Raw genomic sequence first — 17,653 nt, 5'->3', positions numbered from 1 at the left:
GAGTGAGAGAGAGAGAAAGAATCTCAAGCAAACTCCACACTAAGCAGGGAGCCTGAAGCAAGGGCTCAATCCCACGACCCTGAGATCATGACCGGAGCTGAAATCAAGAGTCAGAACCTTAACTGAATGAACCACCCAGGCATCCCAAGACCTGGTCTCAAGTGAAAGTCAAAAGGCTTCTTTGAAGAAACGTGTAAGTTCAAACTTACAAATATATGATGCTTCACAGGATCTCTGAGACACAAATGACATTTACTCAAAACCGAGACCATGTAAGTAATACTTATCGATTTCCTTTTTTCTAATAAAAAATTTTGCTGAAGCTCTAAGCATGAGCGCATTCTAAGCATTAATGTGCTGTTGTACATTTCACCTCTGGCATTGCTTCAAATAAGGTTCGTCTTCGCTTGGTAAATTCTTTCATGTCAGTCAAGATTTCATGCTTTATTTCAAGAGGCAGGCTGCTGAAGTCTTCAGACTCAATATCTATGGCATGAGGATTATGAAAGAACTCTTCCTGTAAAGAGTAAAAACGTAACCATGAAATTTACATTGTGTACACTTATTCTATTTATCCTGATATTTACTGCTGATGTAAGTTTATTAACTTATGATAAATAGTTCTACAAAATCTACAACAGACTAAACTCAGTTGTACATAATCTGCAACAGGTACCAGTGAACAGGCAGATTAGGAAATATAGCCATTTATTCACTGACTCACTCAAAAGAAAAACACCTATCAGACACCCCTAATGTGCCAGGCACTGTTCTAGATGCTAGGGTATTGTGCCAGATCAGGTCCCTACTCTTAGGGGTGGAGTAAGACATAGAATAACCAAATAAATAAACAAATGAACAAGAAAATAAAGCAGGTTAATCTGATAAGAATAAAAAAAATGACGTGTGAGCAGAGACTTGAAAGACACCAGCAAGACTGATCAGGACATCCCAGGATGCAAGAACAGCAAGTACCAGAGCCCTAAGGCAAGGATGAGTCTTAGGAATTTGAACAATATCTGTAATTCTCATAATGAGTTTTGTTTTGCTCTTAACCCATAATGAAAAGTGAAGACAAGCGAGAAATTCACAGGCATGAAAAAGGATAAACCAGGGTGCCTGCGTGGCTCAGTGGGTTAAAGCCTCTGTCTTCCACTGAGGTCGTGACCCCGGGGTCCTGGGATTGAGCCCCGCACCGGGTTCTCTGCTCACCGGGGAGCCTGCTTCCCCCTCTCTCTCTGCCTGCCTCTCTGCCTACTTGTGCTCTCTGTCAAATAAATAAAATCTTAAAAAAAAAAAAAAAGAAAGAAAGAAAAAGGATAAACCTTTTCTAAATTTTAACTAATTACTGAAAGTACTTTAAAACTCTTAATTAGTAATACAATTTGCTTTCCTGTAGGTAGGTATGTTGTATGTATATGGGCAAACCAGCCAGCACTTAGGACAGGCCAGTCACGCTCAGAATACCCCACGCTTTCCCTATACAAAGGGAACACCTTAATGTTCCCATCAGCCCTCTGAGGAAGGCATCATTATGATTTTTGTTTCACAAAAGAAGGTGGGGGAGAGATGGGAAATAAAGCCTTGGAGAAGTTAATTTGTCTAAGATCACATGGCTAGGGCACAGGAGAGCCTGTACTTAAATGCAGAAGGTCTTTCTGACCAAAATGTTCAGTCTTTACCATGTTCACAGTCTTTACCATGATTGCTGTCATTTCCTGAATTTAATAATGCAGAACCTCTACAAGTTGAAGGATCTTGAGGTTGTAGCTCAAGTCTTTCTCCAGATGCACCAAATTAGGAACATAAAAAAACCAGTTAACTTGAGAATCAAAGGATATTATCCACTATTCAAAAAACTTGAAAAAAACTCTAAAACTTGTATATTACAGTACCACCTCAATTTATACAAATGTCATTCATTAAAATATGTGTGGTAGTTGTTTTAGGACCACAGGTTCTCTGACACCTCTTTCCATCTAATCCCCTCCCCTTAAATAAGGGCTAGCCTCACTGACCAGTTTCCCACAGACAGAACGCATAGGAAGGGGGGCTGTGCTCCATCCGAAGCTGGCTAGAAAAGACTACGGGGTCCCGCCAGGCACCTGCTCTCGGGATGCCTGTCCATGGAACACAATACCATGCCATGAGTGAGCCCAAGCCACACGGAGAAGCCACAGGCAGGTGTTCTGACAACCAGTGTCAACCACCAGACATGGGAGTAAGGAAGCCTTGGAGGGGACTCCAGCCCCAGCATAATCGGCCTGCATTTACAAGGGAGCCGTGCAGAGAGGACTGCCTCACTGAGCCCAACAGTCCCCAGAACAGTGAGAGGACGATAACAACCGTTTTCACGCCACTACGTGACACCGCAACGGAGCACTGGAACAGAAGCACAGACATACATTGACATATACATGCCTACATGTCCACCTGACATGCATGCATACGCATACCCAAATACACACATGGAGATTCAACCATGGGGGGGTGGGGAGAATGGCTAATACGTACCAAAATGTTACTTGAAATTATTTATGGGTGGGACGCTTTCTGTATTTTTATAGAAGTACATATTACTATTTATTCTTACTCATTGTTTGTTTAGTTGGTTGGTTGTAAAAGAAAGATGGCTTGTTGAGGATATCCAGACATGCATAAAGGCAAATGCCATACAAACGTGTATGGGTCCCTGCATATTTGTACATATATACACATGCACACACACATACACACAGCACAATAAAGAAGGTGTGTGTCTCTTTTTTACCAGGAACTTTGTACCACCTCATTTATTCATTTTCATGTTGTTCATTTCAAATAACAATACACTCTTAATTCCAAAAATTACGTAAGTACCTGTAATGCCTGTTTTTGACTCATTCTTTCTTGCCATACTCTTTCATCTTCTTCTTCTGAACTGAAAGTCAAGCATACATTTACAGTATCTGATTTAATGACAACTTATAAAAATATCTCTGGAGGCAAGGGGCCACTAGTTCTAGGGGCTACGATGGTGAATCAGATGTTACGAAACACACCGTCATTATTCCCACAGTTGGGAGGGGACGCGTGCCAGGGAGCGATTACAATATGATCTGATGACATCCATCACAAGGGAGGATCGGGGTGCTAAAAGTGCAGTAAGGGGAGTCACTCCTCTCTAATCGGAGTGCAGGGGGAGGTCCCTAAAGTTTCTTGGAATCTCTGGCAATTGCACTGCTTGGACTTAACTGCAAATAAGAGAGAGGTCTAGTTGTAGGGTCTGGGGAAAGTTCATGGAGACAAGTGTTCCAAGCAGAAACAGTGTGTTCTATAAACATCTGGAAACAAGGAAAGAAAGCCTGCCTGGAGATGACATAAAGAGGGCCTGATGATGATAAAAAGAGGGCCTGGTGAGGTTGGAGAAGCATGTGATTAAGGGGCTAAAGTTTTATCCTAAAGAAATAAGAAGCTGGGAAGTGTTTCAAGCTCTGAAATGACATTATCAGGTTTGGGTTTTAGCAGATTCTACACCACAAAGCAGAGACTGAACTTGGTGAGTATGGGTTCTAGCGAAAGGGGAAGACCAAAGACAAAGACAGGGGAAGAAGTGTGAAAGCCTTTATGGTACTTCAAGGTATCAATGAAAAGAAACAGAACTGGCCTAATTCAGAAGCCACTTGGTGTCTCAGGTGCCCCCTGGAAAGGAATGTGGGCAAGTGGGAGCAGAGACACACTGCCGGGCCCCCTGCCTGCATTGCAGCCACAGATGCAGCTGAGAGTGAACAGCGAACCAGAGAAGACTCCACAGAGGAGCCTGAGAAAGAGCAGCCAGAGAGGTTCCCAGACAGCCAGACAGCAGGATAACGCAGGTGCCAAGTCACGCGCAGCTAAAAAGTACAGTAAGCCGACACCTGCAAAGTGTCTCCTGGATTTAGCAAGGAGGAAGTTGTGTGTGGTCTCGCCATGTGCTGGTGAGAGACAGAAGACACAGGCTGAGAAACAGGCAGAGACAGCATGTGTAAGCAACGGGAAGGAACGTGAAAATCCATTAGCTTCAGGAAGCACACACGAATGGCGCTACCGCAGGGTCTGCAGAATGAAGAGACAAAGCAGCACAACAACCAAAACACAAGGACAAGTGAGTCACAAAACAATTTAGTCTTTGAAAAACACTCTAAAAGGTGTCGAGGATACATTTGCAGATGCATTGATTCCCACATGCCTTATCAGGTAGCTAAAAACACAAAGGTCTGAATCTGTCTGAAAACACAGACAATTACTATTTTTAAATAGTTAAACGTTTACCTGTTTTTTTCTTCCTTCGGTAAAGGTGGCAAAACATAGATGTCACCTTCTCTTTGAACTTGAGTAAGACTGGGGAGCGCTTCATCTCTGAAAAGCACACACAGAGGTAAGCAGAGGAGACGGGAAACAGGATGCTGAGTCGGGAAGACTCCCCCACTCATTACACAAGCCCTGCTGAGGGGGCGAGAAGGGGAAAACACGGGGCTGTAACAGGTTTCTCCCCGCTGCCCGGCTGCCCAGGCCGCTGCTGTGGGAAGCCAGTGAAGCCTCGAAAGAAATGGGAAGCTCGCTTCAGCTCCCCGCACCTCAGCCAGGGCCTCAACCGCAGGCACGGAGATCCGCCTTAGAAAAGTACACAGTGTGGGCAACGCAACACTAAGGCTTTTCTCTCCCTGTATCCAAGCGGACTCTCACCGAACAGGGAATCAGCACAACTTCCAAGAACTGGGTCAAATGGACAGCCCACTTACCCCTCCAATTTCACTGTGTTATTTGAAAGGGAACCATGGGAACCCAAGGCAAAAGTTAAAAACGTTTAATCTAGGGGCGCCTGGGTGGCTCAGTGGATTAAGCTGCTGCCTTCGGCTCAGGTCATGATCTCAGGGTCCTGGGATCGAGCCCCGCATCGGGCTCTCTGCTCAGCGGGGAGCCTGCTTCCTCCTCTCTCTCTGCCTGCCTCTCTGCCTACCTGTGATCTCTGTCAAATAAATAAATTAAAAAAAAATCTTTAAAAAAATAAAAAATAAAAAAAAAAGTTTAATCTTTAAAATTAATGGAATTTGCCTCTTGCCTTTTGCTTTTTAAGGCAGTTTTGATAGCCTGTCTCTTCAAAAATGTTTTCAAAAGCTTCTCTGTAGTTTTTCTGGAGTCAGTGGCTGCCAAATCCTTTCTGTGCCTTCTCTTAGCCTGTGAAAACAAAGGACACAGGATTCCGTTTCAGGGTATTAGTATATTAAAAACATTTCTGTGACTTTTTTCCATAGCATTTGGTTTGTCTGAGTCTTCAGGCTACGACTGCTTTAGTATTTCCTCCCAACTGTCATATCAGTGGGTATGTGCAGGTTTCTACTACGTAAAGAACATGGAGTCTCCATCTACCTACCACTAAATGGATGGGCTAGGACACAGTATTTGACAAACTATTAATTTACTTTCAGTTTCTTTTAAATAGACTTTCATGTCCCCAAGAAGCCTATAACTTAATACGTAATTAAGTAAATGTTTCTCAAAAGGGATTACTAATGTATTCTTTAAAATTGTTGCTATTGTGCCAAAACCAATTTCTGATATTGGTCTTTATAAAAGTACATTACTTGGGGCATCTGGGTGACTCAGTCAGTTAAGCATCCAATTCTTGACTTCAGCTCAGGTCATGATTTCATGGGTCATGGGATCAAGCCCTATGACAGGCTCCACGCTTAGCGGGGAGTCTGCTTGAGAATCTCTTTCCCTCTGCCTCTGCCCTTCCCCCTGCTCTTTCTCTAGCTCTCTCACTCCCACAAAACATAAAAATAAAAAAATACATTACTTACATGGCACTATGTCCCTCGACATTTAAGATTATATCATAAGAAATTCTTAAATGTATTAGAAGTGTCTTGTAAGAAATGTCCATGTAGGAAAAAATCAAACACTCTTCATGCTGATGGTGGAATATAAGGAAGAAATAACAAAACATTCTTTTCCTTTTTTTTAAATTAAGATATAACTGACCTATAACACTGTGTACAACATGCCAAGATGTACAACGTGTTGATTTAGTACATTTACATATCACAAAATGATTACTACAATCATGTTAGCTAACACCTTTTAGGTGGGGCTGGGGAAGTGGGGAGATGTTGTTTCCTTGTTGATAAATAAATTCTGGAGTTCTTTTTTCCTGTCTATTCCTTCCAAGGAGTACCTGATAGAATGTGCCTTCGATAATTTAAAACTGCAACAGGCAAGTCTAGACCTTTTCCTGAGGGAACAAATGTCCCCAAGCATTTACCAGACCTTACTTTTATTCTACATCCTCACTTAGTTAGACAATGTCTGTCTGTGCTATGAAGTGATGAGCTGGCGTTTTCAACACATAACAGTCCTACGACCAAATGGGTGCTGTCACTTGGAGGGGGTACACAATTACTCCAAAGTTCACAACTTTGTTCCAACACTGTTTTAACCTACTTTCAGAATAAAGAAACTCAATGTTATTCTTCTATATCCTGGCCAATTTCCTTCCTCAATAATCCACGTTAGTCATATCTAGCACCACATAAAATCCAATTACTCTTTAAACACTGAGGACCCACGACCTCAGATTCAAGGAGGCATGTTCCCCAACAGGCCATCATGCTCGGCAGCATGGCTGAAACATACATAGGACACCTAAGACGCTACTCTACAAGGAAAACTCCCATTTTAAGAATTTTAATAGGTTTTTTTTTTCTCTTTTTAAGATTTTATTTATTAGAAAGAGAGAGAAAATCTCAGTAGTTCTATTAAAAGCTGAATTGTATCATTGTACCCAGGACGCAGTCTCACAAATAATCCTTTTTTTAAAGGAAAAAGTGGGACTGTTCAAGATAAACTTAAAAAAAGTTGAAATTTTATTGGATATATGTCAAAATAAGTCTTGGCTTCCAAAATTCTAAAGAGAAAATTAAAATTCTACATGAACTTTTCTTTCCTTCTAATAATGCAGAAAGAAAAATAAACAAACATGATTCTTACCAAGGTTTGTTTCTTCAACAGTGGAGCATCCCCATCAAACACAAAAATAGGACGAATTCGAAAAAATAGGAGTTTGCAGAGCCGATGAAACAAAGTGAGAAGATGGGCGTTTTCTATTGAGTTTCCATGGCGATCCCGGACTCCTTTTAGTGCCTGGTTTAACCAAATGCTGATATCTGGTAGAATTGCTAAAGGAAACTATTTTGGAATTTCTTCCCTCATCACCATGATTTCAACTTCCCAATAACTGATATCATCTAAACATTAAAACTAAGTCCTCATCACAGTTCATGTGGAATTGGAAAAATGTTTAGCCCTGACAGAATCTGACTAAAATCCATTAACGTTATTTGAATCCCTGTAACTACTTCACAGACTACAGCATTACATCAACAGATGTGTCCTTTAAAAAATCTAATTGCAAACACTTGCTTCTTTAAAGAAACTAATACGCTCTGCAGAATTTCAGCAAATTATCACAACTCTTCGGAGACTAATTTGGCAATTCATAGGAAAAAAAAAATGTAAAAACCAGCATTCTATTTCACTACTTCTATCTCCAGACACTTATTATCAGAAAACCATCACCGATTTACAATAAAAGTTACTTCTAAGAATGTTTGCAGTGTTGAAAATATGAGAAACAATGTAAAAGTTTTCCAACAGGTCTTTACTTAGACTGTGATATACCAATTTGCTGGAATATCAAATAGAACTCAAAAAAGGAAGCTACAGAAGCATTTATAGTGATAAGAAAGACAGTCACAAAATATTAAAGGGACACAAAACAGGTTACAAAACTATGGAATGCATAATTACGTTTTATAACGTGATACGTTAAATACAAAAAACTAGAAGTTCAGATGCCAAAATATTAACAATAGTTAGCTCTTCTGTAATTATAAGTAATTAATGTTTCCTTGGAGCTTTCTTATATTTAACTTTTGTAAAAAGTGCTTCTTGCCAAATTATTTCGTATTTGTCCATAAGAGGAACGTGGCGACACTGGTTTTCCCGCTCTCAGTCTCTTCATTCCCTCCTCGAACTCACCACTCAAGCGCGACTTCAACAGAGTTCTGGAGGCCCCTCCCCTCCTCCTGCTGTACTGGCTCCCCAGGCTACCTCAGCACCCCACACCACACCTTCCCCATGTGTGCAGGCTGCCCCACGGCTCCATCCCGACTCCCAGACTAGATGGCCTAGATTGTATAAATAAACAAGGCACTCACCTATAGATGGGTTAAAAATATATATTTTAGGGATCCGAGAGTAAGTTATGAACCTAGTACGTAATGGATAATTTCTTAACAAATAAGGCAAAAAATGGGATATAGATCAGCTATTTGAATTCGAATTCCCATGAAAATGAAACAAAGCAAAACCAATTATAAAAAAGCAATCAAATATGTTTACATATATATTTATACAGATAAATATATATGAGACTGTAATTATCACTGGAAGTTCTTCGACATCCTCTCTAAATGATTTCTTCTTTCAGAAAAACTTCATAACCTCATGAAAATTACTTCATGTCCCAAAAGAGCTCCTGAGTCATCTAAAAATAGATAATCTAAATTTTAAATTAAATGCTTTAACTTCCTTCCTTTGGACAACTTCCTAAAAAATTAGAATGCTGAACTTCATGCATCATCTTAATGATTTTACAGATTACTAATTCTTTTTTTTTTTAAAGATTTTTTTTTATTTATTTATTTGACAGAGAGAGATCACAAGTAGGCAGAGAGGCAAGCAGAGAGAGTGAGAGGGAAGCAGGCTCCCTGCCGAGCAGAGAGCCCGATGCGGGACTCGATCCCAGGACCCTGAGATCATGACCTGAGCCGAAGGCAGTGGCCTAAACCACTGAGCCACCCAGGCGCCCCCAGATTACTAATTCTTCATCGGGTACAACATAAAATGCCTAAGTCTTTGCTGAGGTTTGAAGCGTTGCTGTTACTGAAAACTGTGCTTTCCTTCACATACCGGTTTATAAAGATCTTTAGAAGGCAGGGATTTGAAGAACCACTAGAGGGCAGCAATAGCACATGTGCCCCGCCCCCAACACACACACACACACACACACACACACACACACACACACACACACACACACACACACACCACAGCACATTGTGCCCCGCCCCCAACACACACACATACACACACTTCCTCTCCCTACACAAGGTATCGCTCACAAAAACTTTCAAGCAAGCTAAAACTCATTATAGATGTATTTCAACATTATTCACACCGAAGAAAATACCATCGCCATGTTAACTTTCTTTGGAAAATTACCAGTGTCCCATTATGTATAAGTTGTCTCCATACCAAATAATGGTTCCTCTCTCAGTGGCTCCCTCCGCAGAAATCCCACCTATTCTTAAACTGCATTTACCACCAACAGCAATTATTTGCATGACACTCTTCTCCGCCTCGCTTAGGAACTCCTAGGCTCACAGGTGCCCACGCAGGGAACTGGCCTAAGGTACCATCAGCTTCCAGAACAGAACAGCCACTCAAAAAAGGAGGAGTGGGAGGAGGGGGAGGAGAAGGTTTAATGAATAAAAAAGACCAAAATTTCAGAAACAGTATTCACATATTTTGATAAAGAAGAAAAACATTTAATTCCGAAAACACCAAACCAGCCATACATAACACACAAATGACAGTCCTTTAAAAGTCCATCCCAGAGGCTGGGAGGAAACAAAACGAAACACTGTGGACCTTTTGAAATCTTCCCGGTGTGGTACACCAATTTCCTATTCCAAAACTCACAATAAAAAAAATAATGTTGCTTTTAAAAAAGAAAAAAGGTCAAACACCTGCCCACGCTTTCCTCCTAACGAAACTGAGCGGAGCAGGACTCGGGGCAGCAGGCAAAACTGCCGGTGGGAAGTCCGCTTCACCTTCTCCGTGCTGATAATACTTTCAGGCTCTGCAGTGTCCACGAAGCTCCTTTATTCCTCAGACCAACCCTGTGCGTAGCTACGATTATCACCTCCACTTTGCAGACGAAGGAACCAAAGCACAGAGCGGCGTAAAACGCTGCCCCTAAGTGATAAAACCCGAGGACTCCAACCCAGCGCGGCGTGACTGCCAAGCGGGGCCGAGCAGACACTCAGAGAGAGACGACGTCGTGGAGGGGATGCTCTTACTACCCCGAGTGGGACTGTCATCGGACCAACACCCTTCTGGGGGAAGCCCCGAGGGAGCAAAAACCCGACGCGAATCCCCGCGCCCAGGAACACGTTAAGGATACCCACGGCGAGGATCTTCCCTTCCAGAGTCTCCGGGCTCACCTGCCGCCCCGAGCACTCCAGCAGCTTCCAGAGCCCGTGGACCCCCATGAGGTCCCCAGCGACGGTCGAGGGCGGGTCGCGGAAGGCCTTCTATTCCAATGCTACCGCAGCCTGCACCACCGCCGGGGCCCGGCAGAGCTCCCGCTGCTCCCACCCAGGGAAGACGGAGACTAATTCAGAACGCGCGGTTTTCCAGGGAACACCGGCACCGGCGAGAACGGTACTTCCCGGCGGCTGACACTGCCTCACGGAAGAAAGGCAGAACCAGACAATGGCCGGCGTCGGAAAGGAGCAAGTCCTCCTCAAGCCCAAGCTTTGGCCCAAAGGTAAACACTCTTAACAGAAGAGCAGGCGGAGAGGACAGCGCAGGCGAGATAAACGGCCAGAAGACGTTCCCCCCAGCACAGCCTGATTCTTGAGTTAGTGCGTTAACACACGCGAAATGGGCCTTCTCGGCTTCCGTCAAAGACGAGGCTTAAGACGGAAGTCCCGCCTCGCGGCGTGACGTATATTGGCTGCGCCTTTCCATTCCTGGGGCGAGGGCGCGGTTCGGTCCGTCCGTCTGTGTCCTGTTATTCCCGGGCTTTCTCCACGCTGGCATTCTGTCGCAGCCACACGCTAAAAGTATTCACAGAGAGCCTTCTTGCTGAGGTGACAGTTTTCTGCGTCTCTTCTGCGTTTCAGTCTCTCCCCACCAGCCGCCACTTCTGCACTCTCAATACCAAATGTTTTACGCGAGAGGCGGCAACAGAAAGGTGGATGCTTTGCTGGTGTCTTTAAGTAAATAAGTGTTTTGTCTGATAACTTGTAGGAGCTAGATAATAATAGGGCATTTTAAGTTAAGCAACTTTTAAAAGCCTTCACTCTTGAAATATAGTTTGGTTTTCTCTGGCGTCTAAATGTAGGATTCCACGGCCTGTAGGTCAGAAATGGCAAGAAACTCAATGATCGGAGTAGCTTTTGGAAAGGCGCCCTGGAACTCTCGGGCTCAGAGTCCGATCGGACCACACCACCACGTCTTAGTGATCAGTATTGTTCCAGTAACGTTCGTTCCGAACTGGTTTCTTCTTCTGCAAGCTGAGCACAAAACCGGTCTTGTAGACTTTTAGCTAGGATCGAAGGTGACCTATCTAGACTCTCACTACTATGCATTAAAGATAGCCTTATCATGCACACTGGTTCGAATTTGAAGTATTGAAACGAAATTCAAGCTCAGTGGAAAGGTTTGATTTAAATGAGGTGGTTTTGTTAAAGGAGCCCTTTATGACAGAATATCAAAAATTAATTTTTAGCAAAACCATTGCAGAGTGCTTTTTTGCATTTTCTCCATCTATGGAGTAATTCCCACAAATAGTTACTAGTTGTATTTTATAGAGTTTAATAACATTGCTTGTTTAGTTTTTGCCGCCCCCCTCCAACGCACACACACTCCAGACACTTAGCAGGTATTCCATAAATACTGCCTAAATGACCTCGTTTAGTCTCTAGTGTAAAGCTGTCCTCTGTATCTAGCACCCTCCTGAAAGAATTTCCTCCCAAGTCAGGCAGCCATTGGTCCAAACCCTGTCTGAGCCACATAATAACCCTGTTGTGGGCTCAATTGCATTCAGCTCCAAAACTGATAGGTTAAAGCCCTAACCCCCAGCACCTCAGAACGTGGTGATAGGAGATGGGCCTTTTAAAACTGATTAATTTAAAATGAGACTGTGAGGGGCACCTGGGTGGCTCAGTGGGTTAAAGCCTCTGCTCTCGGCTCAGGTCATGATCCCAGGGTCCTGGGATCGAGCCCCACATCTGGCTCTCTGCTCAGCGGGGAGCCTGCTTCCCTTCCTCTTTTTCTGGCTGTCTCTCTGCCTACCTGTGATCTCTCTCTGTCAAATAAATAAATAAAATCTTAAAAAAAAAAAATGAGGCTGTGAGGGTGAACCTAACCCAATCTATTGTCCTTATGAGAGAAAATTTGGGCGCACAGAGGGATGCGTGCACAGAGGAAAGACCCTGTGGAGACATAGCTAGGTGGCCATCTGCAAGCCAAGGAGAAAGGCTCAGGAACATTCTGATCTCAGACTTCCAGCCCCCAGAGCTGTGAGAAAATAAATTTGTTTTTTAAGCCCCCCAGTCTGTAGTATTTGTTATAATGGCAAGTGTCTTCTATGATCCTAAGCAAATTTCTTCACCAATGAGAGTCTGTAAAAAAATGGAGATGCCACCTTCCTCTTGGGGTTGTTCTGAGATCAGTGATTTAATATGAAACACCTAATGGGTAATGGTGTTCAAACTAGTTTGCTGAGTGAATGACTGGGGGAGAAAATGCTGTGGGTAAAACTGATACACAAACGATGGATCCTAGAGCAACTTGCCTGCGCCCCTTTAGTGTCTGGGAAGAAGCAAGTTTGGATGTGTTTTAGCTGCTGCACCAACCTGGCCTAATGATGGGTCAGCATAGTGGTGGGGAAAGGAATAGTTTCAGGATTTGATCCAAATGAACATTTTTTTTTTCTAATGCCGACGAGCTGGGTAAAAACAAATAGCCAATGTAGGCATTTGAGTATTATAAGTGCTTTTAAAACCAGAGCAACATGTCTTGAAAACAAAATACTCTTTTGAAGGAACAGTAACTAAGGGGTGTGTGGGTGTATGACTTACAGCATCTTAAATGATGCTGCTTAAAGAGCTCTCAAGATTCTGAGCAGAAATACACATCTTTTGGAGTAACAATAGCACTATGTGGAAGGCACCATTCTAAACACTGTACATACATTATTTTATTTATTCTTCAAAATAGTTTATAAAATATACGCTATTATCCCCACCTTACCAATGAGGAAATAAACACAAACATTAATCTTAACTTGCCCAAGGTGAAACAGCTAGCAAGTACAGAGCCAGTATTTGAACCTTCATTGTTTCTATGGAGACTCCTAAGAAGAGTTGACCCAAAAAATCAAATATGACAGGAACGTTACTAACCTTGAAAGAAAAGTGTGCAGTAACTTGCACATAGTTTTTGGAAAATTAGTCTCTATAAACTTCATTGTGCTCTTAATAACAGCTGAACTTATATATGAGGTTATTAAGTAATAATATATCAAAAACGTTTATATATATATATATATATATATATATATATATATATATCAAAACGTTTGTAAAAATTATTAATGGCCAATAGGCAATCTATATAAATTCATTCTCTTTCTTAGGTGTCACTGTATTCTTTATGTTGCATTTGTCTCCTTTCCTCTTGGTTCTTCCTATCTGCCTCTTCTCTGAAATGTTTCATTAAACTCTATGAAATTGCTGATATTCAACTATGTTTGACCTATAAAAATGACAACTTCGTTTGGTTCAAACTAATTAAATTTTCAATTTCAGAATCTAAAATTATAGTCATAATGTATATTGTTTCATTGATTATAAAAGTCTGATACACGATAGTTTCTTATAACACATTACTTATGGCGCTGTTTGTTGTCGCACACTTCACACAGATTTCCAAGGGTACTCCCTACCTAAAATAAAGGTTCAAAACATCCACATGATTAAAAGTAGAAAACAAAACTTTATTTGATGAAAACTTCTTAAAAGTTCCAGTGTGAAGTAACAAAATCAACAACCTACAAATCTCTTTCAGTCCTTTGCATTTCACGCAAAATATTCTCTTCAGAAAAATGACCATTTCGTAATATATATCCCTGTAGGCTAGGTATGTCTGAGTGGATAAATGGATATAAAATTCAAAAGAGAAGAAAATGAAAATATTTTAAAAATAAAAATCTGAACCCTCTTCTTGAGGTGTATTGCAATATGGTTACCAACATATTCAGCACCTTGTCATAATCAAGTTACTGATCTGAGTCATGGAACAGCCCCTGAAATGAAAGAACAAGTCATAGGTTGGCAGCAGAAGAAAAATTGACATCAACTAGAGAGGAGCTCAAATATATGAAATCCACTCTTTTGGAACTACTTAACACTCACTTCAAACAGCTAATTGTACCGATTTTAAAAAGAAGCAGCTCAGAGTTGGGAATATGGATATTTGCGCTCTGAGTGACATAATATTCCTAATGCATCTTTAATGCTGTTAACAACATAGGACTCCACGCTGAGGGACTAATCAAATATCACAAGATCTCATTTCACAGATTACCTTGGAAGGAGAAACTTGGGATCCCACTTGTTTTTTTAATTCTATCCCAAAACAAGGTTCATTGTAGAAAGAAAGCTCTCAAGTCCTGAAAATCTTGCCAATATTGTATACTAAGATACCAATTCAAAAAAGTCAAGAATATCCTGAATCAATGCACCAATAGAAAAGATGACTTTCTGGAGTCTTCTCTTTTGCCTCTTTATTGAGGATCCTGAGAAAATTAGTCAGGAAACAAACGAGGCAGGCAAGATACTGCGTACAAGTAAAAGAATTCTAGATTCACTAAATTTTAAATGAGCTTTAACCATGAGAGGAAACTAGAAATCAACAGCCCCAATTTTGTTTAAAAGGGCAGATGGTGCCCTATATCTTGAGTTTAGGAATAAAACTATCTGCAACAAGTGTCTGGTGATGAAGTCATAGGAAATAATTTCATGCTTAAGTATTGCAAATCATGATGCTATTAAGTAAATTTGTGTTTGATTTCTTTATATGCAATTTGTTGGATTTTGTAAAATTGTCCATAATGTTTTCATACTCTTAACTTTAAAAGGACAGTAATCTGTGCTTATCTGCTTATATATCTGAAATCTCCCATCATAGTCATATACAAGCTTATTTACTGGAGAACTACAAGGGTATGTTTTATACCACAAGATCTGTTCCTATTTAGTGTAGACTTAATAAAACTTCTACTGTCTTAATGCAGTCTTGTATAGACCAGTCATGTGTGTCACACAAAATGTTCAGTACCCAGCATGGTCAATCATTCCCATCATAATCACTGTAACCCTGATAGCCACTGTTCCTTCTCTCGTGGATACTGGACATCTTTTTCCATGCTGAGTCCTGATGGAAACTAGCACTGAAAGACCGTCCCAGACGCCCATGCTGCTTCTTGGAGATATTATCTTCACTCTCCGATTTGGCAATTCCCTGGGCATGTGTTGGAGGCTGTGATTCTTGTCTCACTGTTCCAAATGGAAAGTTCCAAAGGCCAAATCTTTGCCAATTAAGTCTCTGGAATGCTATGATGCAATGCAAATTTCCCCCAACCTGAGAAGAAAAAAAAGTTGTGTTAAGAAAATTAAAGGACTTATGCTTATAATGTGGGTTTCTATGAATTCCCTTATTTTTCCTCTTTCATCTGCCTCAAAACAGACATCACCAGATTGCCTTATCCTGCATCTTTCTTGACCAGCTGCCTTTACAAAAATGTAACAGTTCCCCCCATTTGCCTCTCCACCGCTCACACACACTGTTACCTCCCTCCTTGCCTAATCCAAACTCCAAAATTTGGGCCACCTAGGTGCCTCAATCAATCGAGCAGCCAACTCTTGATCTCTGCTCGGGTCATGATCTCAGGGTTGTGAGATCGAGCCTCACATCTGGCTCTGCACTCAATGTAGTTTACCTGGGATTCTCTCTCCCTGTCTCCCTCCTCCCCGACTCACTCTTGCACTAGGCTCACTCTCAAATAAATAAATAAATAAAAATCTTCAAACAACAAGCTCATTCCTCTTCCTGTCTCTTCTATGTTCTTGATGTTAGTAGTAGCCTATCAGTGGGATATCAGTCCGCAGAATCTACCTTTCCCTGAGAATTTCCCCCAGCTGCCTTGTGCACACATGGCTCTGCTTCCTGGCCACAGTTCACTGGGCTCAGGAGTGAACACCTGACCCAAACCAGGCCAGAGGCAGGTGGGTCTCAGTCTAGACTGCTCATCTGAAAGCGAGATACAAGTTGAAGTTCCTGAACTTTTGGAAGTAAATAATCATATAATAACAGCATACAACTCCCAAAAGAATGAGACAAATTAGCTCCTTGGCCTCTGATAACATTCTTTAAGCTGATACCAGTCTGTTATGAATCCAGGCTATAGTCTTTTTCATTCTAAAGATACTCCTGTGTCCTGAAAGTAATTCTCGCTTTTCTAAGATAATCTGAAGTAGATTTCCATTATTTACAACCTAAAGACTGCTGAATAGAATACTGCATATTGGCTGGCTGGGAAATATCTTCAAATACTATTGTGTTCTTACCTTTTTTGTTTTTCGATACTGCAGCCCCCTCTCCAAGTGTCGGATGTCTAGATATTCTGGATTTTGAGTGTTGAGATCAGTAACAATATCTGCCCACCTATAGTGAAAAAGGAAGGATAAAGCAAGTTTTAAGTACAAAATACCACTGTAATAGAATGTTTTTAGTTGTTATTTACTTATTTGAGAGAGAAAGAGACCACATGAGTGGGGCAGAGGGACAAGCAGACTCTGCACTGAGTGCAGAGCCCAATGCAGGACTTGATGTCATGACCCGGAGATCACAGCCTGAGCTGAAATCAAGAGTTGGATGCTTAACCCACTGAGCCACCCAGGTGCCCCTATAATGGAACTTTCCACATGAGCAATTTGCTACAATATTACCATGACAATAATTCTCTTATCAAGGTTGTTCCACCTACTAAGCTTTAATTCTTTTTTTTATGACATTTCTGTTTAACCAACTATTGCCAAGATTCTGGGTTTTTAAATGGCTACTTTCACAAAGAAATACATATGTATCAACCTGTTACATGACATCCTGCAGGCTAGAGTAGAAACAGTCCATATTTCCTTTTTAATTAAAGTGAAGTTTTCAAAAGATTTAAAAGTTACATGATGGTGCCTGGGTGGTTCCTTCAGTTGGGTGTTCCACTCTTGGTTTTGGCTCAGGTCAGGATCTCCTGGTTAGGTGTCGGCCGCACCTCCAGCTCCACACTCAGCTCAGTGGGGAGTCGGCTTCCCCCCTCCCTCTCCCTCCACCCCTCCCTCCCATCCCCTACATGCTCACACTTTTCCTCTCTCTCTCTCCCTCTCTGGAATAAATAAATCTTAAAAAAAAAAAGTTAATGTGCCTTTATTCACAGACAACATGACTGATTGTATAGAACATCTAAAACAATTACAAATCACTTTGGATTATAAAACTACTATTGAAATTAATGTGTTTGATAAAAATGCGGTTTTCAGGTCCTATGTATATAAACAAATTGTATTTTTGTACACTACCAGAAAATAATTAGGAACTGAAATTTTTGAAGGAAAGTGCCAAAAGGTACAAACTTCCAGTTATAAGATAAATAAGTACTAGGGATATAATGTACAACATAGTGACTGCAGCAAACACTGCTCTATGATATATAGAGAAGTTGTAA

At 41.4% G+C, this 17,653-nt stretch overlaps 2 protein-coding genes across 5 annotated transcripts in view; both read right to left on the bottom strand.

Moving 5' to 3' along the window:
* Positions 1-11,129, bottom strand: part of ERCC5 (ERCC excision repair 5, endonuclease) — a 31,199-nt gene extending 20,070 nt beyond the window's left edge. Inside the window, exons 1-6 of one of the 2 annotated variants that reach the window (XM_046028205.1) lie at positions 10,268-11,129; positions 7,009-7,184; positions 5,081-5,196; positions 4,291-4,377; positions 2,860-2,920; positions 374-517 (exon numbers count right to left, since the gene is read on the bottom strand). In XM_046028205.1, coding sequence (XP_045884161.1) covers positions 374-517; positions 2,860-2,920; positions 4,291-4,377; positions 5,081-5,196; positions 7,009-7,184; positions 10,268-10,355 — 672 coding nt within the window. In that variant the 5' untranslated portion in view covers positions 10,356-11,129. The remainder of the gene's footprint in view (positions 1-373; positions 518-2,859; positions 2,921-4,290; positions 4,378-5,080; positions 5,197-7,008; positions 7,185-10,267) is intronic. The other variant, XM_046028204.1, reaches the window with a different exon arrangement.
* A 2,720-nt stretch (positions 11,130-13,849) lies between these two features.
* Positions 13,850-17,653, bottom strand: part of BIVM (basic, immunoglobulin-like variable motif containing) — a 43,126-nt gene continuing 39,322 nt past the window's right edge. For all 3 annotated transcript variants that reach the window (XM_046028206.1, XM_046028208.1, XM_046028207.1), the window contains exons 9-10: positions 16,503-16,599; positions 13,850-15,516 (exon numbers count right to left, since the gene is read on the bottom strand). In XM_046028206.1, the coding sequence (XP_045884162.1) occupies positions 15,223-15,516; positions 16,503-16,599 (391 nt within the window). In that variant the 3' untranslated portion in view covers positions 13,850-15,222. The remainder of the gene's footprint in view (positions 15,517-16,502; positions 16,600-17,653) is intronic.

This window comes from Meles meles, chromosome 14, assembly GCF_922984935.1.
Source record: "Meles meles chromosome 14, mMelMel3.1 paternal haplotype, whole genome shotgun sequence".
Classification (NCBI taxonomy): domain Eukaryota; kingdom Metazoa; phylum Chordata; class Mammalia; order Carnivora; family Mustelidae; genus Meles; species Meles meles.
The sequence above is the reverse complement of the archived record's forward strand: the minus strand, read 5'-3'. Positions and strand labels throughout refer to the sequence as shown.